Genomic DNA, 26,987 nt, shown 5'->3' with positions numbered 1-26,987 from the left:
AAGCAGTGGTATCAACGCAGAGTACTCTTCCATACATATTTCCAAATTAGGCATATCGTAATAAAATTTTCTCGATATGGCCGTATTAGCATTATTAGAAGCGCAGTCGGTCAAAAGTTCTGCTTCCTTTAAAGCAGTACTCAAATCAATCATCCAATTGTCAGGCGACGGTGTGCGTATTTCATTTATAATATTTATTGAATCTTTGAATTGTTCTTTGGATTCTATGTTTGTCACAACATCATTATTTTCTAAAAAGATATACATGTCGGAAAAATCTTTTTCGAGTAAATCAACTGGATGTTCGCTATTTGTATGTACTGGCTGTTTTTTACTATCGTGACGCTTCAATGATTGTATATTCTCCACGTCCGCGTTGTCATTTTTCTTAATTGACAATTTTGGAATAACAAATGAAAGCGAATCCGTCAATTGCTCCCTTTCGCGAAATTCTACATTAGCTGCATTAGATTTTTCCAAATGATGCGCAGTTAAGGCAGCTAGAGAACCAAACGACTGCGCATCTGTATTATTTTGGGAACATATTTTTGTTGTATCCGAATGTATGGATTCCGTATGACGGGATGTAAGTCCAGCTAATGATGAAAAAGTTCCGAGTGGATATCTTTCATCGTTTATACTATCTATGTTTTTTAGATGACAATATACAGTCGAAGTAGAATCTTTGAGTAAATTATCTTTTTTTCCGAAAGAAAGTTTAGGTATGGTAAACATAAATGTATTAGGCTTATCAACTGAAACACCTTACCTTACCGATCAAGTCCCATACAAGAAACATGAAAAAAAGCGAAAGCACGAGGTCATTAAATTGTTTCAAATATTTATATTTTATTTTGAAATAATGCTAATAAAATCATTAGAGAGGTCATTATTTCAAAATATATTATCTTACGCAATATATACCTGGATATCGTTCCAATCGTTCCTTACTTATTGCTGGATCTGTAAATAAATCCCAAGATCTTTTTCGTATATCAATTTATATCAGTTGTAATATTCATCGCAATGTACAATAATAAATGTACCATTTTTCGGCGAAGATTCCTTTAAAATAGCATCAAGCGCTACATCTGTATCAAAGTTTGATGCAATAATTTTTTCTTTCAACTTAGATTCAGACACAGTATCACCTATGACGCTTCTGATTGCTTCTAAACAATATATTAGCTTTGCCTTTTCCAACTTGGGGAGATCATATTTATTTTCATTAAGTGATGTCGAAGATTCATCAATATCCTCATTGTCTTCTACTATATCTGGTTCCGTGATAAATGAAGCAATATTCTGTTGTTTGCTTCGATCGAATAAAAACTGCTCCACTATATATATATATATATATATATATATATGATTAATAATTATTATATAGTTATGTATGATTAAAAAATTGAGAAAAATCTATAAATCAGTCTCAAACAACATACCGCTAGGTGATACACAATAATCGTCTTCTACCGAATGCCCATATACATCATCGTAGCCATCGTACTCTGTGCAAAATATATTTTTATGATAAAGAGATTATATTTATCATATATTATTTATTATATAAAGATTATTAACTTCTGCATATATTTTTGATGAAATGTCAGAAAATACAATAATTTATATACGCAATATGAACAAGTAGAACAAATTGTTTAGAATTTAAATCATAAAAGCATTATCATTTTTCATATATCTTATAATTTGACCGATAAGAATCAGAAGTATAAATTAGTTACAAATTCAATAAAATAAAATGATGCACGCATATGCGTGCTGTATAATCACTTACCATCTGAATAATTCATACAACGGACGTCTCGATGTCGCGACATATTTTATATGTATTTTATATTTTTATTTTATATGACGTAAAATTTTGCAATATATAATGAGAAATTATTTACAAACTTCCATGTGTGTGACTATGAATATATACCACGTACAGCGAAATAGCTAATTGTACACGAACATAGCTGATCGATGCTGACTACAGCTACAGGCTGCAGGCTGGCTGCAGGTGCCCAGTGTTATCAGAGGCAATTAGAGGACTAATAGAGGGTAGATGGAGCAAGCTTTTCGTGCCCGCGTGACGTAAGGACACAGACTTCTATATAGTTTATGCGCATTAAAAGTAAGAACCAATCACGTTGATTACTACTAAGTTTGTTCTGCTGAACGCGACTCATTTTTAAATGAGTCCACCTCCCTCATCGATATCAACATAAATATCAACAGTAATGCCATCTATATATTTTATGGTTTCGAGAAATAAAGTTTAAGACCATGGCAGCCGGTGGCAGTGTGTGAAACGGGCCGGGTTTTCTCGCGCATGCGCGGCCATGATAACCATTAGCAACGACGTATCAATCTGCAGTAATGACAAGATTATTGAATATTTTTTATTGTAGCAGATATAAAAAATTAAAAAAGAAACCGATTAGCTAACGATAGTCTCTTCAATTTGTATAGTTTGGTCTAGTTTTTAAGCTCAAAATATTAACTGTACTTATTTCGAAATTGATTCAAGACTTCTAGAACTGCATAATAAATTAAATTTATATGGAGAAAAATGCAAATCTGATAGTCTTTAATATATTTTTGCTTATTTATTTTGCTTTTTTTCTTTACTCTTGCATAATAATTTTTAAATACAGAATTTCAGATATGTAGAGCCAATATTTTTTAATGCATGCAATATAGATATATATACCTAAAATCTTTGAATTCGCCGATTTTAATTTAATTTTATTAATATTTATATTAATTTTTTTTTAAACTTATATAAATTTATATTTTAATAAAGATCATATATATACACACAGCATATTACACATTTTTCCTTAAATTACAAAAACTTTTGCAAAATCATGTACGGGTTAGGTTAGGTTAGGTTGGTATTTATCCATATATATACTTCATTGATGCTACGTTCGCCGCGCATGCGCGAGAAAACCCGGCCCGTCTCACAACACTGGCCGGTAGCCGGTACTCCCGTTGCGGCCTTGGTTGAGTGCGGGTGCGTTTCCTTTGTTGGATTTTATTTCTTGCATTTTCTTCTCTTCTAAGAGGATTTTTGCTTTTGTTAACGCCACTTCCGTATACATTATACGCTAGGTACTGGCCCTATTGACCCTCGATTGACCGAAGACAGGTGCCATTTAAGAAAGAAGAAGAAGAAGAATGGCAGCCGGTCCGATCGCGGAACGTAATCAAGGTATATCGCAATTTTTTGATTTGAATATCGTACTATCTTGATTAAGTTTTATAATTTTATTCCGATATTACATGGGAGGTTGATTAATAATCCATATTGTTGCGCATTAAAAAAAAATTGAAAAAATTAGATGGATTACTTAGTTGAGGTTAGTCACCATAATAAATGTATTATATATATCTTTAAATATCTCAAGAAAATTTAGGACATGTATTATTTATACAGATATTTACATAAAAATTTACAGATGCAACAATATACGTCGGAGGACTGGATGATAAAGTTACAGAGTCCCTCATGTGGGAATTATTTGTTCAATCGGGACCTGTCGGTAAGCAATTTACTTGTTACAATTGTATACATTATACATAGATTTAGAGATACGTATATACATTTTCTATATTTTAGAAAGACACCTAGAAGCATATAAAATAAATTTCAATTTTTTTTTACAAATCATTCAAGGCTGTAAATGGATATGTGTAATATTCGAGTTTCTTAAATATGAAAAATATGAATAATATTATTTTTTAAAATATACGATTTCTCTTTTTAGTTAATGTACACATGCCAAAAGATAGAGTAACTCAAATGCATCAAGGATATGGTTTTGTTGAATTTATGGGAGAGGAAGATGCAGATTATGCCATTAAAATCATGAACATGATTAAACTTTACGGCAAACCTATTCGAGTGAACAAAGCTAGCGCGCATCAAAAGAATTTGGATGTCGGAGCGAATATATTTATAGGAAATCTTGATCCAGAGGTGGATGAAAAATTGTTGTACGATACATTCAGCGCATTTGGTGTGATTCTGCAAACGCCAAAGGTACATATTTTATTAATTTAACCATACTAATTTTATATTAATATAAACTATAGAATTTCTAATTATCTATTATATCAATTCTTCTTAATTTTATCAATGATTGCGCATTATAGATAATGAGAGATCCCGAGACTGGCAATTCGAAAGGCTTTGCTTTTATCAACTTTGCTTCTTTCGACGCTTCGGATGCGAGCATTGAGGCGATGAACGGCCAATATTTGTGCAATCGGCCGATCTCAGTGTCGTATGCTTTCAAACGCGATGCCAAGGGCGAAAGGCATGGTAGCGCCGCGGAAAGACTCCTAGCCGCTCAGAATCCGCTGAGCCAGGCGGACAGACCGCATCAATTGTTCGCGGACGCACCACCGCTGGCACCGCCGCCGATGCCGAACTCGAACGCAAATGCTCATCAATCTGTTCATCATCCTCCGCATCACGTGATGCATCACGGAATGGTCGTGCCACCGCCGCCGCCGCCATCGACCCCGGGACCCCCGATGGGTCATCCACCTCCCCCGCCTGTGCCACCGCCACCGTCCAGTGGATTCCCACCGGCGAACATTCCTCCGCCTCCTCTGCCACCGATGTCTATGGCGCATCCTCCTCTACCACCGGGTATGCCGCCTCCGTTGCCGCCGATGCCTGTACCGACCTCACAAGCACAGTCGGCCGCATCGAGGATGATGGCACCACCCCCACCGCATTGGGCTATGGGGGCGCCTCCGCAGGGACAATTTCCACCGCCTCCGCCGCCATCCGCTACCGGTGGACCCTCGCAATACGGACAATTCCAACCACCAACGCCGAGGCCACCCCCGACTTGGCGACACCCGCCACCGCCGCCTGTCTCGCAGGGTGGTCCACCGCCCCCGCCCCCACCTCAGTTTCGACCACCTTTTCCACCAAGAGGACCACCGCCACCCCCACCTCCGCACGACGGCAACCAATATTAATATTTCTTATAGTTTAACTTTAACATTTCTACATCGCACGGACGATATAATTAGTATATAAGCATACATATATCATAATATTATTATTTTTGCAAAAATCAGCGTTTTTTTTAAATTAACGTTTTTATTGTATCTAAATACACTTATTTACACTTATTATCTTACTCGGTTAATTAACTAACTTAATTAATTATTTAATAGCAACGGTGAATAAATTAACGGCACAATGCTAATTATAACCGCACGGTTTTGCTCGGTCATTTTTCTATCGATTGGCTGTGTTGCGTGAATAACTTACCATGTTTGTTTTATCGATTATTTCGTGCTTGTCCAGCCCAGTAAATGATAGCATTAGTCGAACACGGACTCTATCGTTGAACATCCTTTAGAGTAACATTGTTGCGTCAAACGATTTTTAAGGAGATTTGCCACGTTAAATATAAGAGTGATAAAATTATTTTTAAGGATAAATTGTTAAAAGAAAATTCGTGCGCAATATATCGCACCTTATAATCTTGATTTAGGTAAGTATGTAGAACAAAGAATAGGTGTTGGCGCGAGAGGAAATTGGCTCGTGTTTCTCGTAAATAACGCGACATTTTTCGCAACATGAACGGTCTCGACAACTAAATTTTTTAATACGATCACGCGGACAATGAGATGCAAATGCGAGTGTCCGAACGGGATAGACATGACACTATCTTATCACGAATGTAACTTCGATCTGAAAAACAACAGCGACAGTGACGCGATCGAGACATACGCGTGCACATCCGAGTATTGTTTGTATTGTCGTAATTCGCAGTGCTGTCTCATATTGCAACGGCGACCAACACGTCATCTCTGGGAAATCTGGTATTTTTGGCTCGGCGTTGTTTTGCTCGCTGTTTTTCTTATTTTTTCGGTAAGCATATTGATAAAAGTGAATTGAACTCTCGTAGTTACATACTCTCAATACGCTCATGTAACATCGCACGTAGGGTGTCTACTTGCTGGAAAAATATGGAAATCTCAAATTCTTTTTATAACTGGAAAAATCAGGAAATTCTTCTGAAAATGGAATTTATTGAAACTTGAGGAATTATTAAAGAATCCTCTCTTATATCTATGTATGAATTATGTATTTAAAATTTATTCAATATCTTAACAAAATATTGAATATGCAGTACATATTCTTTATTGTAATTTTTAGTGATAAAAGAAAATGAGAACGTTATACAAATAAAAAATATTTTTTTTTTTTTTTTGTACATTTGCAAATTTAGTATTTGAAACATAAATGGTTCCGTGTTTTCCTTGATATAAGAGAGAGAGAGAGAGAGAGAGAGAGAGAGAGAGAGAAAGATATTAGAAAATGTGTATATAATAAAAACACTTATTTTAGAAAGTTACTTAAAAAAAAATCTTTCAAATATTTTCTTTACCTTGAATTATTGAACAATAAAATATTCTGAAAGATTAGAGAATTTTTTACAAGATTTAAGAATGTGTAGACACCTTGTGCACGTTAATGCTCCCTCAAATCAAAAGACATTTGAAAAATATCTTTAGCATTACAATTTTTCAATAATAGGAAATGAGAGAGAGAGAGAGAGAGAGAAATATTTTCTATGTCTAAATTCCTCATCATTATTTAGTAGCGTGTTAAGCTAAGGAAACTTTTGATTCGTTTCGAAACTAGGTGAGCGGCTACCTGATCAGTAATCACAGACATAACATTCAAGGTACAATTCCGATCGGACAAAATGCACGGAATGTCGACGATAATAGACGGAATGATCGGCAGTTCAATCAGCCGAGAAATAATCAGGATCAGACATCTATAAGCGTAATCCCTTCAACATTCTTGCCGCAAAGAAAGATGTTGATAATCGATGCGCAGCCGAGCATCATGCACATGAGTAAGGAAAAGCAACGTCTTTCTCATTTTACATTTATCGCTAATCTATGGCATTAATGATAAGCTTTATATGTGTATATGAATCGTGGTATTTCATAGTAAGCACTTCCAAGTTCCTGAATATTCTAGTCTCTGCAGATTGAAAATAATTGTGTTCTTCCGATCCCTTAAATACGGATAGTTTTTTTTATTATTGAATTTTATGTTCTGTCCTTCTTCCACAAAAAAGCCTCAATATACTTTTTTTGTATGATTTTTTTATTAAATAATAAAATCACGTATGTATCTCCTTTCAATTCATTTATATATAATATATTTATTTATATTTCCAGCACCCGTTGTTGCGTAATAAAGCGCCACTTTGCGCCGGTTGCGAGATCGAAACGAATGGGAAAGGTTCTCTCTGCAACGCTTACATCTCGCAACACGATAAAATATCATGCCACGGCACGCATATAATCGCTACGTCTTCTCGTCTTCGATGAAACGTCGTAGTCTGGCTCTCTATTACGGAGACTCACGCAACACTTAACTTGACTAACGCTTATTTATTTCACGTGTAAGAACCGGTAGCAGAGGCTATAATGCGCCGAGAACTACCGATAATCGCGAGAGAGAAAGAGCTTTACTCTTCGAGATATGAATTCCTACGATTATTTTTTTTTATTATAAATTGATATCAACTTCCCCGTAACGGATTTAGAATTTTTGTGGACCGAATAAATTTTACTGTTTTCCGTGATTAATGTGCTACTACATCAGGGTGTCTACTTGCTAGAAAAATATTTAGAGAATTCTCAGGGATATTTTTTATATTTGGAAAAAAATTTGTCGATTCTTATGGAATTTTATTGAAATTCGGGATATATTTTTTTATAAAAATGTTTCCTTCTTGGATAATTATATAGTAAGCCATCGATTCTAATATTAGATTGATCAAGTTGTGAGAGAACAAAATATATTATTATAAATTTATATCTATTTCTGTTTGTATATATACATATGATCAATGTCTTAATAAATTATAGAACGTGCAGTTCATATTTTTTATTGTAATTTTTAATAATAAAAAAATTAAAATGTTCATCTTTCGAAAGGTGTTTAGTTTTGCTCGAAACATTTTCAAATCTCTTGAAACTTATTTTTCTTATAAATGAAAAACATTAGAAAATGCACAAAATGAAAAACTTATTTTAAAAAGTTGTATTTCTAAAATATTTCTGAAAAAATTCTCTTTATCTGAAATATATTAAACAGAAAAACTTGGAGGATCAGGAAATTTTTTACAAAATTTGAGTAGACACCTTGTATATTAACATAATGAAATATTCAAGTTTTGTCAAAGAGCCATAACTTTGCGCACTTAATAACATATTTCGACAAACACATCGGTATTTATTTTTCTTCTATACATATACATACATATATATTAGTAGAGTATTAGTGAAATATTAAAAAAGAATATATTTCGCAAAGAGGTATACTAGTAGTAATACAGATTACGAGTATTAACTTTGTGTCTTTAAATATCATCGAAAATTCGCGTCTTTGTAGGGTTGTATGTTCGTAGAAGAATGTATTTTGCAAAGAGATATGCGCTACTTGGCGCAAAAGGTGCGGAGGACTGGATTCGTGAGTGGGCGTCGATCGATGGCTAATATGTACATAAAATACTTGGCGCTGATTGATTCGCGTAGCCATTAAAATACACGACTGTTCTGTGATTGGCCGATTGATATTGCTATCCGACCAATCAGCGTCAAATATTTGACGCGTATATTAGCCGTTGGTCAACGCCCTCCCACGGATCCACTCCACCCCACCACTTCTCGCGCGAACCTCTTCGCATACCTCTTCGCGATACATATTCTCCTAGTAATTCAGAAACGAATTTTCGAGCGCTTCAAGACACACGATGGCGTTCATCACCCCGTGAAATGCCATTATCGCGTGACCTCTTCGCAAAATATATTCTCCTACTAGTTCAGATACGATTTTTCGAGGATATTTAAAGACACCGAATTAACATTCATCGTCTGTATTACTACTAGCATACTTGTTTGCAAAATATATTCTCCTAATATCTTAGAAAGGATTATATGTATATTTATATGCAGGTATGAATAAAATAATCAAATTTTCGTATACGATTACCAGAGTAGTTAAGAATCGTAAACTGAACTACAAACCGCGAAAAAATTCTGAATGTTTCGCCATGAGAAATGTAGCTAAAGGGTTGTTTTAAAACAACAAATCATTGTTTCGAGAGCCATCGATTAACCGTAATCACTTTCCGTTAGCTTCGATGAAAGTAGCGGCGGTGCTTCAACTTGGACTCGTTCGTGTCATTGACGATAATCTGCCAATAAAATTCGCGTAAAGATGTAATGACGCGCGCAGCGGGTGTGTATGTGTGTATGCGCGTGTGTGCGTGCGTGCGTAAAAGTAACGACCATCTTTTCGGGACGCTATTACGGGAGAATTACAGGCCTCGGCCCGTGATTTCGCTCGGTTCCGATCGATTTAAAAAACGATCGACGCGCGTATACTTTCTCAGCAACGTCTCACATCACACCGACGTACTCCGGGACGACGATAATCGCACGATAACGACATCAGCCGAGCTCTTTACTTAGTCCCTCGCGCACCAGCAACCTGCTCGAAAACTCGTTTCTCGCGACCGAAAGCGATTCTCCGCCATTTCTCCGACAATTAAGAGGATCCGTGTGTGCGCGATCATTGTGTCCGGACGAGGGGACGAGAGTGCAAAAACTAATTAAAAAGAACGGTCCCGAATGATCTTCCGATCCCCTCGCTCCGCTTTCCACAACTCGCCAACCGTTCTTTCTTTTTTAGCGGGGACTTTTGACCTTTACGCGAATGCTCATTCCACGTGCTATTCGTCCAATTTATATACAAAGATTCGAAATAAACACGATATAATTTTATTCTGCCTTAATATTTATATGTTTTTGCGATTCTTTGCGTAAAAAACTTATAATATACGTATATTAAAATAATATTTTATTCTGCATCAAGAAAACATCGAAATCAATTATTATTATCTGTCAGTACGATATTTCGCGCGATTCATCTATTGTAAATGCGCCGTATCGTTTACATTCGTTTGAACGTTTGCATGTACGGCAAGAATTCGTTCAAGAAATTAATAATACCAGGTATATAAATATGAAACCGGAATTTTTTATAGAAAATACACGTTTATTGTATGAAAATGATAAAAAATATTTTATTCCAAGTATTGCCCATTGCTAGCTATACATCTCTCTGACAATTTGTGGATGCCACGCCAAAAAAAAACTGTTGCTCCTTTGAGGCAAACCAGTCATCGAGCCATTTTCGTACATTTTCGTAAAAAGTGAAGCGCCGCTCGGCAAGTGCGTGTCCCATCGATGCAAATAAGTAGTAATCGGATGGAGCCAAGTCTGGTGAATAAGCCGCATGTGAAAGTATTTCCCAACTAAACGCCTCAATCGTTTCCTTGATCGGTTTTGCTGTGCGCGATGGTGCATTATCGTGAAGCAAAATCACTTTGCGTTGCCTTTTTTTGATATTCCGGTCGTTTTTCACGCAAAGCTTAATTCAAATCGAGTTGTTGTTGCGTTTGAGCGTCATCCTCATCCAACAATGTTTGCAATTCGCTGCCTTCAAACTTTTTCGGTGGTCTTGCACGTTCTTCGTTTCTCACGTCAAAATCGCCACTTTTGAATTTTTTAAACCACTCAAAGCACTGTGATTTACCAAGAGCATGCTCACCGTAAGCTTCGACAAACATTCGATGCGATTCTGCAGCAGTTTTCTTCAAATGGTAACAGAAAATCAATGCTGTCCGCAAATCGTAGTTTCCAGGCACAAAATTCGACACGTTCAACGCTAATAAAAACTATGCTGTTGTATGAAACTTGTATTGTTGCGAGTTGAAAATCTTTATCAGATGTCAAAACAAGAAAATGGCGCCAATGACGCGGTTTGACGGTAACTACATTGACAGCTAGGGCCAGCTATGGGCAAATTCCGGTTTCATATTTATATACCTGGTATTGTGCAAAGAACTAAGCATTAGCGTTAACGCGCAAAACAACTCTCACGCATACAATTTACTTTTGTAATTATGCAATAAAATGAATTAATTATCCATGTAAAAATCTATTAAAGCAAAAAGTTCTGAGATTCTAGAAAATTCTTTAAAGTTGTTATTAAGATATTGCCAACATTCTATTTTAGTATTCTATTTTAAAACATCTTAATATATTTTTTTTCACCGCACTGTGCGATTCGCATCGTTTCGCACAACTTCTTGCTAATGGAAACAAAAGAGAGAACTAGATCAACCGAGCTAGATTTCTATAAATTACTTATATGTGAAAGAAATCCTTGTACTCGCATTCATAATTCTTTTTATCGCGGACACTCGATCCGTTTGTGCAGCAAGAAGCGATCGACGAACAGACCGTTTTAAGCGTCTGACGCGACCTCATTAAATTGTAACCAAGTGTCAATTCCCGATAACCTAAATTGAGCATACGCGTATCTCGCTACTATACACGTATAATTTACTTAATCATACATACATCATTCATAAAGATGCGGATAAATATAACGCTATAACGGGTTACGCGGATAAGTAACGAGAAAATATCTTTCGATAAAAAAAAAAAAAAAAAAAAAAAAAAAAAAAAAAAAGAGGAAGATGCTGTGCTATATGATTTCGACTTTTTCCGCTAACGAGGTCTGCGACTCCAGGGTCGCCGGCGCCGATCACCCTCTTCTCGCCATCGGGCTCCCGTCAAAGGCTCGTTTACCCCCGGATCGTCGTGGACGGTACAAAGACGCGGCCAAGCCCCTCGAAATATATAAACGCGTATACGCGGGCGAGTCGGTGTGTGTTATTCTTCCAATAAATCGGCCGAGGGAGCGCGCGAAAAAGCGAAAGCACCGGAAATAAATGGGGCCGGAGCTTGCGCGGAATTTGCGCGACCGCGCAAAGTAAAAAATGCCGGCGCCGATGACGGAATTAAAATAGATACGGAGAGTAAGTGAATTGTCCAACACCGGACGACACATTATAGCGTGTGACGCGACGCGACTCTTTTTAGTGGGAGGCGCTAAAATTGGAGGTGAGTATATAGTCGCGGTTCAGCCTCTTACTCCTTCGAACATTTCCAAATAATCCTTCGAACCGACAAGACGCTTGTTTCGTGCCCGCGACTCTTCCTCCATCAATCGCCGAGAGAGAAAGAGAGAAAGAAGATAATCGCGAGATTATGGCCCGCGGTCCGTTTTAGCGGGCGGCGAGCGACAGATTCGGGTTCCGCGATCCAATAAACTCAATTTTCGGAAATTTTCGCAACTCTTGGAAAGAAGAGATGCCTGTTCGTCGATCGATAATCGGTCGATCGTTAGCCGGATACCTCGTCGCGGTATGCATCGTGTCGCTGCCGACGTGCCTCGCGCAAGTGGAAGGTAAGTAGTGAGCCGCGTGTCATCGGTCGCTTATTGTCGCCGGGTTCCTTAATCGGCAAAGGATGCTCGTTAACGACGACGAGAGACGCGCTATTATTAATTAAACAGCCTCGCTTGGTTCGTTAAAACAAATCGATAACATATAAAAAAATCAAATCATACGGCAGAATGAATATACGATTGGTCTACCGTAATTATAAAACCTCAGTCTATACTTTAGATTAGAAGGTCGAAAAAATTGATCTTTTTATAATTTCTCAAAGTATAACGTCTGCAGAATATCTTTACGATTTTATGGAAGAATTCGTAAAAAATTGATAGAGTTATAAGATGATGCGCGGGTCTTGAAATGAGCCAAAACTTAAAACGCATCTTTCTAGAAACGCTGTTTTCAAAATTGACGTGACAGATATCTTGAAAGCTAAAAGGACCGAATAACTTTAATTTCTTTTAAATGAAAGAGAACATTTTTTTTTTTTTTTTGGAAAAAAAATAATAACGAATCTAATTAGAATTAAAAAAATTAATAATTAATATTTTTCTGACCTTCAAGAAATGACTAAAAAAAGTTTCAGCGAAAAATTGATATATCTAATTTTAAAATAACACTACTTTGTTATTTTACAATTTTCCTTAACGAAACTTGCTTTCAGTATCTCATAAATATACTCTATAGAAAAAGAAACTAAAAATTTTTTTCATTTCAGATATAATTACACGAGGAGCGGCGTGTCATAGCGTCACTATATATGTATTTTTCAAATACATAGTCACGCGCACAAACTCGTGTCGAACAAAAAATGAGCTGAATATTCAACATTTAAAAATACCGACGTACTGTTTAAACATCAATAAAAACATATGTGTAAAACGCCAAAAAAAAAAAATCTAAAAATTATCAATTTTTCGTACCGTTAAAGTAAATTGGATCCTCAAAACGTCGCGTAGTTTTGCAAAAATCATTTCTTCATATCGACGAAAATCAATTTTCGAATAATAGAGAGGGGGAGTAATGACGTTTTGAGAAATTTTAATATATGATCTTCGTTGAGGAAAATTATTTTTCTGCAATATTTTTTTTTTTTTCTTAACTAGCGATTCTTATCTCCGCTCAAGATTGTAAATTGTCATGTACGTGGCAATTTTTACATTTATAGAGCTGCTCAGATTCTCAGCCTCGACCGTCTTTTGTCTCACACAACAATAAAATACTATGTTTCGTAGGAAGAAAGTGCGTGTGCACGAGCAAGGCCTGCAAGGAAGCCGGCGTCGATACTTGCAAAACGAGACTCTTCTGTTACACCGAACGCATTCTGACAACGGGACAAGAAATTGGTGAAAGTACGGTCACGAGAGGATGCACCGAGTGTGTATACATATTTATAAATTACTGCCGAGATTTTTAACGAAAATTATGCGTGATGTTTTTTCACACGCGATACAATATTCGAAATGTTTCTCTTCTCGTCTGAAAAGGATAACGATGACGCGCAAATGATTCTAATCGTGTTCCTTTATTTTAAAGAATGTGAAGAATGTAGAAAAATTTTTTTTTTTAACTTTCCATCTTAATTTTTCTACATGTTATGTCTCTTACAAACAGAACATGTGCCTTGTGCGAGTTTTGACAACGCTATAATATAAATTCAGGAATGCGTAATGATGCGACTAATAACCTTGACGATGTATAATCGAGAGAAAAAGTTTCCGCAATTTTTATTAAATGTCTCATTAATATTCATTATCGCGATCGCTGCCTGTGGTAGTTGCGACGGTGATTCGTTCGACAAAATCCTGATATTATGTTAATAATGTCCGTCGCTGCTTGCTCCTTTTATACGTTTTTGCAGAAAGTCTTGTCGTTCAATTTGAAATTCAATCGCATTCGATTCAAGTCAATGGAAGAGACAATGTCCATCTCGATGTATTGTAGAAAGAACCAATTTGGATTAAAACTTGATTCCAAATAATTTATCATTTTAAGAGAGAAGAAATTGATAATCGCCTGCGAAATAATTATATCGCGATGCTTTAACGACATTAGACATCGCGTAACAAACGTTGCCTTGGACGTCTCGGCTATACCAGGTATATAAATATGAAACCGGAATTTTTGTATATAAAATACACGTTTATTGTATGAAAATGATAAAAAATATTTTATTCCAAGTATTGCCCATTGCTAGCTATACATCTCTCTGACAATTTGTGGATGCCACGCCAAAAAAACTGTTGCTCCTTTGAGGCAAACCAGTCATCGAGCCATTTTCGTACATTTTCGTAAAAAGTGAAGCGCCGCTCGGCAAGTGCGTGTCCCATCGATGCAAATAAGTAGTAATCGGATGGAGCCAAAGTCTGGTGAGTAAGCCGCATGCGAAAGTATTTCCCAACTAAACGCCTCAATCGTTTCCTTGATCGGTTTTGCTGTGCGCGATGGTGCATTATCGTGAAGCAAAATCACTTTGCGTTGCCTTTTTTTGATATTCCGGTCGTTTTTCACGCAAAGCTTGATTCAAATCGAGTTGTTGTTGCGTTTGAGCGTCATCCTCATCCAACAATGTTTGCAATTCGCTGTCTTCAAACTTTTTCGGTGGTCTTGCACGTTCTTCGTTTCTCACGTCAAAATCGCCACTTTTGAATTTTTTAAACCACTTAAAGCACTGTGATTTACCAAGAGCATGCTCACCGTAAGCTTCGACAAGCATTCGATGCGATTCTGCAGCGGTTTTCTTCAAATGGTAACAGAAAATCAATGCTGTCCGCAAATCGTAGTTTCCAGGCACAAAATTCGACACGTTCAACGCTATTAAAAACTATGCTGTTGTATGAAACTTGTATTGTTGCGAGTTGAAAATCTTTATCAGATGTCAAAACAAGAAAATGGCGCCAATGACGCGGTTTGACGGTAACTACATTGACAGCTAGGACCATCTATGGGCAAATTCCGGTTTCATATTTATATACCTGGTATATCTCTCTCTGCAAGGAGCGCGGGTTCACGGAACTTTATCAACTTGATAAATTCGCAATATCGTATACGCAGGGGTGCCACGCCATTGTTGTGCGAGACAAAGTCCTGGGTCACGAGGTCGCGATCGGTCAACGCCGTGGAACCACCGGCCGGTCCTCGGGTTCTCGTGCCCTGGCCGAAATTAAAATGCTGCGACAATCGCGACTATTGCAACGCCGGGGACGATGACGGCGACGATGAAGATGACGACGATGGCGATGGCAACGCGGGGAGCACATGGAAGAAGACGCAGACGGAGCGGACGCGTTTCGCGATGGATCGTGGGATCAGGCTGGATCATGGTCCAGTGAATCGCGATGCGACACCGACCATGCAGCCTAATCGCGAATACGACGATTCGGCGGAATCGGTCGATGGACTTGTACGGAATCGCGTTAGGGCGCTGCACGTCGCCGCTCTTGTCCTTGCCATCGCGGCCCTCATATCGGTCCTGGCATCCTGCTACGTGGTTACAAGGTTCGCACATCTCTTTCCATTACCTCATCTACTTACAAACGTAAAATTCATTCGTTTACTAATACACTCGTTTCGTATTTATCGATTTTAGTATATCTATTCTCGAAGAAAGATCAATATCGTGTAACATCGTCTCGTGTTACATTTTCTGAATTACGGTAAAAAAATGCTAAATTAAAATAGAAATACTTGAATGAAAAATTAATAGATGTTAGAATTGGAAAAATTAAAATAAGGATCCCGTTTCTTTTTTTCCACCATTCTCCGACCGCACATTCTCAGGGTAGTTTGTCGCGATGCGACTAAAAGCCATCCTCTTATCAGTGTACCTCTCGGTGAGGGGTCTCTCTCGGCCCTCGGGCCATGAAAGGCGCAGATAACGTAACTTGCAGGCTACTCATAGACCTGCCTTCTAATCTTGCTTCTCCGAATGGTTAAGTGGATTTCCGAGTTCGGGAATGTCTCGTTGGGTTCGACCCGTCTCGTGTGTACACCTCGGCAAATCTGCGCGTCGTTAGTCCTTTATTCTTTTTATCTCGAAATGAAAGGGCGCGCGCGCAGCCTCCACGATTTTATATCTAATAAAATAAACAAATTATATATATACATATTTTTCAAATTTATATACATAAAAATATAAATACAAATATTAAATATAATTTTTAAATATATATATATATATATATATATATATATATATATATATATAAAGTATTTTATCTAGAATATATATCTGATAAAATATAAGATACGACATATACTAAAATAAAGAATAATTCGTTTATGTGGTAGAAAGGCACGTCAATGTTTAATAAAATGAATGCCGCGGTTTTCCCTCTCTTTCATCCCTCTCTTACATCGTGACATTCGGATGTAAATTTAAATCCATCAAGAGAAATATTCTCTCTCTCTCTCTCTCTCTCTATCCATTATTATTGTTTTTCAGTTCGACCGCGGCATATACCATAATTTAACGAGTGTCACTTATTGTTATTGCGCGTAATTGATTCCTTCGATCATTGTACCGCTAAGGATCATTTCAGTTCCGCGTATTTTATGTCAAAGGTTTGTTTGCCATCGCGTCGTTCACGGTTTCTAATTCTCGTCAGGCATATCCGTGTAAGCCCTCCTAAGGGGGAATCGGGATAAAAAGATCCGGTTTTAAGTGGACCGCCATCTCCGGACACGGCGCGCATCGAATCGATTTTTGATTGCGATTTATATACAGGAAGCTCGAAGCGACGAATCGACGCGATAATACCGTGACGAGTCCATTTAAGCATTTATTTTTTATCAGGCAGAGAATAAACATATTTGGATTTTCGAAAATCATAAGCAAGAGATAGATGCTGTGAAAAGTGGTAGAAATTTAAGTGAGATGATAAATATTCCATGTTACAGATTCCTGAAAAGCAATCGTTATGTAACGGACGCTATAAATTACTCGTGAATATAATGTCGAGACTTATTTAACATTGTGATTCTACGATCTAATTGTCGTCTTTCCTCCAGTGGGATGAAATCAGGATATAGGTAATGTATTATATATATATATATATATCGTCGCATTTTTTACGTTGTAAAATATTATAAAAATTTGCAAATTTAAAGTATATTACAGCATGAAGAAATGCGCGTTACGCGCGATGTAATATATAGTTATTAGACGAGTGTAATTCTCGTCTTGATCGCACGCCGCTGATCGACTCTAACGAACAGAAAATATAAAAATAGAAGCCGGCCGTGCGGGAGATAACTGCTACCGACAGGCCAGTCGAGAGTCTCCGTCTCTCTGTATTAAAGCGATTTTTTTGCGACGTCCGCTGAATAGCTTTCGAGTTCAAAATTTCAAACAGTAGCGTCGCGCGCGTAAGTTTTTTTTTTTTTTGTTTTGCGCGCGTTTTCGAATGCTTCTCCCTCATGCAAAAGAGAAACACAGAGCCACTTAAGCTTTCCAGGAAAAAGACATTCTGGAAAATTATGTTTGATCCTTGAAAATTTTCATTACGCGTATTCGAATTTTTTGATTTACTCGTCTTTTGCGTCATCTTCAATTATGCCGAGTAACGGAAAAAAGTTTCGCTTATCTCTATTTAGGAATAACTGGATACTTGGGAGGTCCTGGGGCATTCGGGAATACGAGATCCGACGTACGTGTGTATTTAACGAAGCTTCCCAAAGAGCAAACCAACTCCGCTCTAACGTCCTTTGTTCTACATCGTATGACTAACGGGCGATGTAGCTCGCATTCTTCGCCGCCGTTGAGCGAGACCCCTCGAGGGACGCCCAGTGTATGCCAGGTGAACCGGGGCCCCACCGATCCCGGCCCCCGGTTTCAACGTAATTAGTCATCCTCCTTTAGGTTGCTCGACACATACACGCATCCTGCCAAACAGCCAAACGATCAAACGAATAACGGCAGAGAAATAACGCGCACCCGAAACGCTGTGTCATCGTGAGAAAGAGAAAGAGCGGGGTTCCATCTAACGTAAATAAATTGATGAAGAGAGCAACGTCGTAAGCAACGACGATGGCGCGAATACAGTGAATCCTCTGTAAGTCTAGCGTCTATAGCGTAATCGTGCGTTGAGGTTTTTAACATTGGCGTGCTGGATATGTAAAGCTACCGGAATACGTCGAAAATCATATATTGTACGCAAAATTGAAAACGCATCGCATATTTCGAGAGAGTCCGAGTTCATTTTACGCAATGATATTAATCAACGATATAAAATCATATAACAACTGTTGGATTAAAAATTGAAAACTTTGCAAAGTTCTAATTGTAAGAGGGGATCCTTGTATCGATATAATTAGGGACATATGAAAAACTGGTACATTTTTTTTGAAATTTTAAGATATAATTTTAAGGTCTAATTGTAAGTCTATATAAGAATAAAGAGTAATTAATATTATATTGTACAAAGCGTTTTATATTACGCGTCGAGTTATAAATTATAGAAATTAATATATTTTAATTGTGTGTGTATGTATGAGTATGCAATGTAATGTACCAGGTATATAAATATGAAACCGGAATTTGTGTATAGAAAATACACGTTTATTGTATGAAAATGATAAAAAATGTTTTATTCCAAGTATTGCCCATTGCTAGCTATACATCTCTCTGACAATTTGTGGATGCCACGCCAAAAAAACTGTTGCTCCTTTGAGGCAAACCAGTCATCGAGCCATTTTCGTACATTTTCGTAAAAAGTGAAGCGCCGCTCGGCAAGTGCGTGTCCCATCGATGCAAATAAGTAGTAATCGGATGGAGCCAAGTCTGGTGAGTAAGCCGCATGCGAAAGTATTTCCCAACTAAACGCCTCAATCGTTTCCTTGACCGGTTTTGCTGTGCGCGATGGTGCATTATCATGAAGCAAAATCACTTTGCGTTGCCTTTTTTGATATTCCGGTCGTTTTTCACGCAAAGCTTGATTCAAATCGAGTTGTTGTTGCGTTTGAGCGTCATCCTCATCCAACAATGTTTGCAATTCGCTGTCTTCAAACTTTTTCGGTGGTCTTGCACGTTCTTCGTTTCTCACGTCAAAATCGCCACTGAATTTTTTAAACCACTCAAAGCACTGTGATTTACCAAGAGCATGCTCACCGTAAGCTTCGACAAGCATTCGATGCGATTCTGCAGCGGTTTTCTTCAAATGGTAACAGAAAATCAATGCTGTCCGCGAATCGTAGTTTCCAGGCACAAAATTCGACACGTTCAACGCTATTAAAAACTATGCTGTTGTATGAAACTTGTATTGTTGCGAGTTGAAAATCTTTATCAGATGTCAAAACAAGAAAATGGCGCCAATGACGCGGTTTGACGGTAACTACATTGACAGCTAGGGCCAGCAGCTATGGGCAAATTCCGGTTTCATATTTATATACCTGGTATGTATATTACTAATATATGTATAAAAGCGAAAGCGGACATGCTTATCGCAACGAGAGAACGGATAGCTAATCTGCCTCTATTTCAAACAATGATGTGCCGATCGTTTAAAGTTTGAAGAGTCTCGTATTTAGATCGTAAACGTATAACAATAGAACGAGATAGGAAGCAACGGCGACAAAGTACGTATACGACAACGTGTACCGCGGTAGAAAAAGGAATGTCTCTCCCGACAAACGTTTGACCGGGAAAAAGCCGGCAAAGACGCGTCGCGTCGCACCAATTTGGCGTCGTCGGGGATCAGGCGCCACCGTGTCCTCCTCTGTCCACAGCCAGGGTCTCACCGACTATTCCGCCGACAAACCGTACGCACGCACACTGTTTAACACGCTACCGAGAGATACGCACACATACGTACAATATAGAAACGCCTGCGACCGTCCGGTGACGGCCGATGCCGTCGTCGGACGTCGGAGATGCTCGTGTATACATATGACGGCTTCACGGCGTCGTTAACGCAAGTGCGGCGTGCCGCGTGCCCTCCTTGGAAAAATAATCGAATTCTGGTGCGCCGCGTTGGCTCCGTTATCTCGACACGCGAAATACGATAAACTTTCGCCGCCGAGTATATAGACGAAAAATTTCGTCTTATGTAGAAAAGAAGCTGATAACGCTCTGAAAATTTCAATGAACAAAAAAACATTTTTTTTTTCCCCCTATCAAAAAACGATTTCGTTATATCTCTAAAGCGATGAACACTGTCACGCACGCACACGCGCAATAAAAGGAGCGCGCGCGCAATCGGCAGGAGGGGAGAGAGGGCTCTTTCTTTTTAAAACTATCTGAGAGAGAAAGAGAGAGAGAGAGAGACTAGTGCTTCCCGAGCCCGGTGCCTGCCTGCCTGCCTTCCTGCCTGTCCGCCTGCGGGTTGCGGGTGCGCGCCGGCCACGGCTGGCTCCGAGACGACCGGCGGCCAACGGCGCCGATGTAGAGAGAGTAGAAGAGTGTAGAGTTTGCGATTGTGAGTCAGTCAGCCGTCGGACAGCGACGTGGTAATACGTGGTTCCGCGTTGACGTTCCGTCTCGCTTCGCTTTCCCTCTTCGCGAAATTAACGAAATCGTGTTCTCTCTCTCTCTCTCTCTCTCTCTCTCTCTCTCTCTGTCGTTATGCGCGACGCGATAACCGGACGGGCGAAAGCGATCCATCGATCGTGACGATTACGGCAACGACGACGACGACAATCCCAATGATCTAATTCGGGAGAAACACATGTGTTCCCCGATCCTCGGAGGACGATCTTTCTTTTCGACGTGTACGAAGCACGTTTTGTTGCCGGTCGGCGGCCGAGATTCGCCGCGCTTTACGTCCTCGACATTCGAGCTGATTTTAGAGTCGCATCCTTGCGGAATGTTGCCGTGCGACGCGTTAACCCTCGTGATGTTGTTGACAAGTCTCGCTGCCGCCGCCGCCGCCGCCGCCGCCACTACCACTATCACCACCACCACCACCACCACCAGAGGCTCGTTCGCGGATTTAGATTCGGAAGATTACGAGGTGCTCGCCGACAACGAGGCGCGATCAGTCGATGAAGGTAACGCGTATCTTCATAAGTAAACGAAGCGAACGTTCTTTTATAACATGCGTACGAAAAGAATCTCGCCGAGTTGCGAGAACGGCAATAACAGTCGCGTTCTATGTTTCCACGTGCGCAAGTTATATCTTAATCTCATTGTTTTATTATATTTCTCGTATACGCGATTTTGTCACTCTTCCGATACGCCAAACATTCGTGACGCGTATCATTTTTTCACTCCATACTATCTCAAATGTATAGGATAAGGAAACGTTTCGTTTTCTCGATACGTTTCAATTTTTCCTCTTACTAGGTGTACAACTTTGCTTCCGCCGTTTTCCTATAGATGGCTTTAGCGGTAAGTAGCGGTCGAAATAAATAGACGTCATGCGATAAACTTGGGCATCTGTCAACATAACCCCATAGAAACATTAGTCGATTTGTGTCCGCGTCATAAAGTTATTCTCGATTGAAAATGTCAGTTTACGAGCCAAATTCTCGTCATTTGCGGCAGGTTTTAATTTTCTGCTTCGATATGAAGAAATCTGCGGCCGAGGCTCATCGAATGCTCTCAAATACTTATGGTGAAGCCGCTATTAGCGAAAGAACGTGTCGCGAGTGGTTTCAACGCTTCAAGAACGGTGATTTTCACGCCGAAGACCGGCATAGCGGTGGAAGAGAGAAGGTTCTCGAAAATGCGGAATTGGAGGCATTACTTAACGAAGACTCGAGTCAAAGTCAAAAAGAATTGGCACGATCATTGGGAGTGGACAATACTTTGAATCATAAATGTATAACCAGTTTTTTACAATAAAGCCTCGAATTTCGGGAAAAAAACGGCGGAAGCAAAGTTGTACACCTAATATTATATTCTAATACAGATGCGTATATCATAATTCCTTGATATCCATTATGTTATGTATGCAAAAGGTGAGAGACTTGCGTGCGAACGATCGCAGGAAACCCGACGTGCGCACCTGCTCTCAACACGCTTGTTTCACTAATTCTCGCGAATTTAGTAATTTGTATCTCTTCAAGGATAGCAGCTACCGTCTTTCGTATTATTTAATTACGCTAGTCTGTGTGAGAATCGCGATGTAAAAAACGGAAGAAAAATTTCTACCATTTCGACGAAACTTGTTGACGATTTAAAAGTTGGCGAAAGAGAAGAAAAATATCTCCATCTCGACGTTCTCGATGCGTTTCGAATAATCGATACATTTTAATTCGCGCGAGGCAATTTATCAAAAAAATCCTTTTCATCCAAATGAGAATACAGTTTAAAAAAAGCAAATTTTAGAAATTATTGGATTCTATTAAAAAAAAAAAAAAAAAAAAAGGAGGGGGGACGATGAAAAAGAAAGATTCCACATGCGAAAATACTCGGCGTCGAGGAGTTTGTGGCAGCAATTATCGCCGTAAAACAAACAAAGACTATTTGAGAATCGATGGTGTAAACTACCTCGAAAAGGGGTGGATTTCTCGTCTCGTTCACGGGATACGCAACACGCGTGTAATAAAATCGTTTACTCGAGCCGCGGAGCGGGGTATACGAATGATTCACGATCGATCGATAGATTTACATCCGTAAGCGGCGCCTGCCTCTCCTTTTCCAACAATCTATATCTATTGTCAACATGCATCTCTTAACTGGTCAAGTTAACGTTACTGTTTGTGTGGTGGTTGTGTAATAGTAGTGACCGCGTATCTTAACGACACATATAACTAACGTTATCTGTGTCTACAATTTTACTTATATATATGACTCCGTTTCTCTCTCTCTCTCTCTCGTTTCCTTCGTAGCCGAACAAAGGCGGTGCGGTATGTGAGAGATAATAAATATTGAAATTTCGTCGTTCGCGAGCGATAACGAGTTTAGAGAAAGAAAGAGACGATAAAATACGCCGGGCGCCAGCTAGGCGCGCGAATAGCGGAGTTACATGCATAGTGCGCTATATTGTATAATGTACATGATAGAGATACACGCATGTTGCACGCCTATATCGTTGAGTCTTGTTCTCTTTTTCTTTTTCTCTCTCTCTCTCTCAATACTCGAGAATGTCTATAACGCCTTGCCAGCTGAAATAAAGCGGAATGAAAGAATTGTGCCGTTTAAGCGAATGTTAAAGGAGTATATTGTAATTAATGTAAACTAGATTTGTATTACAAATAGCTGAGAAAGCTAATAAAGATCAATCGATCTCTCATTGCACGCTAGAATCAATTTTTAAATCGGACATGCTTATTGGCAAACGAATTTTCCGATCGCGTTAATCTCTTTCACGTGTCACTTGATTCCTTTAAACGCGCATCATCTAATTGTCCTCCATTTCAATTTCATCTTATAATTCAAAAGGATGTTGAGAGAGTTCAACATAATTTGCGTCATTGCTGAGATGTAATAAATTATTTTCTCTACTAAAGGGATCTCTCTTCCTCGTTTATACAGACAAGTAAACAAAAAATAAATAAATAATTTATATTTTCCCGGAGGAAGGCTAGAAGTGTCGAAACGTAAAATCGATTTCTCTCTCTCTCTCTCTCTCTCTCTAATCGGTCGGCATTATTACTAAAAACCGATAAACATCTAAAGCTGATCTAAATCTTAAATATGTAAATTGATATGGAGTTGTGTTACTTGTACGCACTCTTCCTATATTAAAATGAACTTGGAGATTGTGTCGCCTTTTAAATTGGCTCACTCGAGAGACGATCGTCGCGATTCCACGGAACCATTTCGTTCGTCGATTATAGTTTCTCGAATGAATTTTGCATCTCTGGCAAAGCCGCAAACTTCGATATTTCGAGGTCGTTAATCCCAATGCGTTCGGCGAATTGCTCGTTAAACCATTCGCGTATTATGGCAACGTCCGATACGAAGACTCGTCTCTCAAGTGTACGCGAGCAAAATGAAATGTCGATCATTGCCTAATAAAATCGAACCGATTTTATAATAAGTCGCGGCTACACGAGGCTACCTTCGTACGACTTTAATAGAGATTGTTACATTTCCGATTGACCCGAAGTTCGCCTATATTGCCGATACGACATCGAAAAATATATAATGGAGGGATGCTATTTTTAATTCATTACACAAAGTTGTTACGAATCGTCTCTGTCGAAATTGTGATGACAAATTCCTACTGCTCTTTTATCAAGCAAGGAGAAAATTTTACAGAGTATATAAATTAAATAAAAAAATATATTCCCTATACCGCTTACAATATTTATCGTAAAACTGAAATGTAATACGCATAAAAATATTTGGATAATTATACGATGCTTCTTTATAAAATGCCTACCGTCTATTGTAATATTATTGAAGATAAAAATATAAATATGATTTCCTTTACACGTTAGCATGATTAGCATGAAATTATTTTTTACTATGATTTTTTTTCCGTGTGAACCGCGAGATTAAGACAAATTTTACATTATGAGAAGAAATTAAACAGAGATGTCCTAGTCAGAGTCGAGAGACGTTTAGATATTCTCGAGTATATTGTAATAATTTTTCTTAAAGACAATTGGATAAATTTATCGGTAAGATTGTATTCTAGATGATTATTCGCGAAAGTTTCGCTCAAGACTTGGATTCGTTACTCATCGTCGTCGTAGAGCCGCCGTTGTCTTTCGAGTGGCGAACGGCGCGCCGGCGACGAAAAATGCTCATCGACGCCAACGGACGAGAACGAAGTCTGTTCATACGCACACGCACACACGCCTGGTTTATCGTAGGCACACACGCGTACACATCGCGTCGCAAGTCGCAAGCGTTGGTGCGGTGGCGGCGACGACGACCCGACGACCGGCGACTACAGCTGGCGCACGCTGGCGTTACGCAGTTACGCTACGTGCGCGCGCACATACACGCACACGCACGCACGCACGCCACTCGGTGGCGCCTGTCGGCCACACGGACACGTATGCATGCATGCATGCGTGCGTGACGAGAGTTGTACCTCTCTTTATGTATATATATGTTTGTGTGGCGTTACGTACGTATCGTATATAAATATAACCGTGTGTGTGTGTGTGTGTGTGTGTGTGTGTATATATATATATAGTGTGTCCCGCGAAAAACGATCGCGATTCCGATTCCTGACGATGAGTCTCCGTCTCGTTTCGTCGAATTTCGCTTTGGATAGCGCGTTACCTTACGAGGCGATGTCATCAACTTCGCGATAAACACGTGACAGTTTTTTTTATAATACTAAAATTATTTTATGTCGGGTATATAGACAACCTCGATGCTCTATACGTTTCATGTTTTTGCCGCGACACCCTTGACATGGCTCATTACTGCGTTCTGTCTGCACGCAACAATGACAGACGGAAATGACCATACATAATCATGAACGCTCTTGCGCACGCATGTCGCGTGTAAAAACGCGCCGAAATGACATTAGTAAGAATCACGATACTTGCCGATAAAGCTCCTTGAATATCTGAATTTTAATCACGCGACATGTATTGTACAATAAGAGACACGATCGTATCTCGTGCTAAATCGCGCGTAGCGATGCGGACCGTGTCGCAACATGTGGCCCATCTAGTTGACAGAGTATCTCAGATTATTCCATCTCGGTAACTTGACGGATTTTACATTCCGCCATTAATGAAAAATTAAATAGCTAATTGAGATGGCGGAATTATAACGGACATAAAAACAACATAATACAAAAATGAAGAATGAGTCAACGCGTGGAGTAACTACGTCCAGATTGAAAGAAACCAACTTTCGACGTGCAAAATTAACGACTCGTTCGATAGCTGTTGACGCGAGCTTTCAGTTTAGAGCTCGTTAATCGATGTCGGAGAGTCATGTCGACGGCACGCAAACGACTCCGCCAAGGTTCGTCCAAGTATCTTCTATACCTACACTCACTCAGAGTGTTTCACAGTAGTTATTTAAGGATAGCAAAATTTATGCGCTCGATCTGTTTGCTCCGCCGTGACTTTGCGCGTGTAGGCGAACGACAGGCGTTCCGAGATGCTAATTCATGTAATCCCGATCTCGTTCACTGCTTGTTTACGATTTACTGCCACTTGCGCCGGCATCGTTCCAAGCACCGGAATCGCACAGAGAGGCCCTGGATCTTTGTATAATTATTCCGATAAAGATTTCTATGTCGACAAGACATTCTCGTTATACGAGAAACGCGTTGCATTATATTTATAACGTGCATTTTATCCTTCGAATCTATTATATTTTTTCAACCAAAGTCGCGATGTGTTAGAAAATTGCCGATTAATGAAATAAAAAAATTATATATGTCATATATAAAATTTAATTCTTTCACTGTCAATCGATAATTAAAATCCGATAAAGTGCGATATAGTCCCATATTTTCTCCGAGTTGATTGTGAAGCCTATGAGAAAAAAATTTCTAGAAGCGCGTAATAAAACCGTGTGTAGAATCTTCCTCAAGATATTCGCACCATCCATCGTTCGTAAGATTCGCGTTGAGAAAGCTTCTTTCTAGTACTCTGCGTTGATACCACTGCTTGTATCGAGAACAAGGATACTCTGTGAATGAGCGAGTAAACGCTGTATAATATGGGCGTGTTTACACAGTAAGGTAGCGGATTTAAATCAAATACGTGCATTTTCAGTACTCTGCGTTGATACCACTGCTT

The 26,987-nt window shown here is 38.9% G+C and overlaps 5 protein-coding genes across 6 annotated transcripts in view; 4 read left to right on the top strand and 1 right to left on the bottom strand.

The window, feature by feature from the left end:
* Hbs1 (translation elongation factor EF-1alpha (GTPase) HBS1) overlaps nt 1-2,179 on the bottom strand; it is a 5,421-nt gene extending 3,242 nt beyond the window's left edge. The window contains exons 1-4 of the mRNA XM_070303505.1: nt 1,799-2,179; nt 1,446-1,511; nt 1,047-1,340; nt 925-963 (exon numbers count right to left, since the gene is read on the bottom strand). Coding sequence (XP_070159606.1) covers nt 925-963; nt 1,047-1,340; nt 1,446-1,511; nt 1,799-1,841 — 442 coding nt within the window. The 5' untranslated portion in view covers nt 1,842-2,179. The remainder of the gene's footprint in view (nt 1-924; nt 964-1,046; nt 1,341-1,445; nt 1,512-1,798) is intronic.
* A 779-nt stretch (nt 2,180-2,958) lies between these two features.
* Nucleotides 2,959-5,265, top strand: Spx (Spliceosomal protein on the X). Its single transcript, XM_070303066.1, has 5 exons — nt 2,959-3,025; nt 3,124-3,223; nt 3,471-3,554; nt 3,780-4,054; nt 4,168-5,265. Exons 2-5 carry the CDS (start codon nt 3,190-3,192, stop codon nt 5,005-5,007), a joined length of 1,233 nt encoding a protein of 410 aa, XP_070159167.1. The 5' UTR covers nt 2,959-3,025; nt 3,124-3,189; the 3' UTR covers nt 5,008-5,265.
* Nucleotides 5,266-5,333: 68 nt separating this feature from the next.
* LOC138937129 (uncharacterized) lies at nt 5,334-9,054 on the top strand. Its single transcript, XM_070303070.1, has 3 exons — nt 5,334-5,911; nt 6,689-6,908; nt 7,240-9,054. Exons 1-3 carry the CDS (start codon nt 5,663-5,665, stop codon nt 7,254-7,256), a joined length of 486 nt encoding a protein of 161 aa, XP_070159171.1. The 5' UTR covers nt 5,334-5,662; the 3' UTR covers nt 7,257-9,054.
* Nucleotides 9,055-11,842: 2,788 nt separating this feature from the next.
* On the top strand, nt 11,843-18,841 carry LOC138937128 (uncharacterized). Of its 2 annotated transcripts, XM_070303069.1 has the most exons (4): nt 11,843-12,391; nt 13,616-13,757; nt 15,435-15,878; nt 17,280-17,393. In XM_070303069.1, the coding sequence occupies exons 1-4, from the start codon at nt 12,295-12,297 to the stop codon at nt 17,326-17,328; spliced, it is 732 nt and encodes a 243-aa protein (XP_070159170.1). In that variant the 5' UTR covers nt 11,843-12,294; the 3' UTR covers nt 17,329-17,393. The 2 variants fall into 2 exon arrangements, 1 of the variants encoding a protein (XP_070159170.1); XR_011447464.1 differs by lacking the exons at nt 11,843-12,391; nt 13,616-13,757 and adding an exon at nt 17,976-18,841 and having other exon boundaries at nt 15,078-15,878; nt 17,280-17,411.
* Nucleotides 18,842-20,804: 1,963 nt separating this feature from the next.
* LOC138937125 (uncharacterized) overlaps nt 20,805-26,987 on the top strand; it is a 13,151-nt gene continuing 6,968 nt past the window's right edge. The window contains exon 1 of the mRNA XM_070303067.1: nt 20,805-21,365. Coding sequence (XP_070159168.1) covers nt 21,044-21,365 — 322 coding nt within the window. The 5' untranslated portion in view covers nt 20,805-21,043. The remainder of the gene's footprint in view (nt 21,366-26,987) is intronic.

The sequence above is a fragment of the Polyergus mexicanus genome, unplaced genomic scaffold (genome assembly GCF_030449975.1).
Source record: "Polyergus mexicanus isolate NDT 795.1 unplaced genomic scaffold, iyPolMexi1.0 SCAF_10, whole genome shotgun sequence".
Lineage (NCBI taxonomy): Eukaryota > Metazoa > Arthropoda > Insecta > Hymenoptera > Formicidae > Polyergus > Polyergus mexicanus.
The sequence above is the reverse complement of the archived record's forward strand: the minus strand, read 5'-3'. Positions and strand labels throughout refer to the sequence as shown.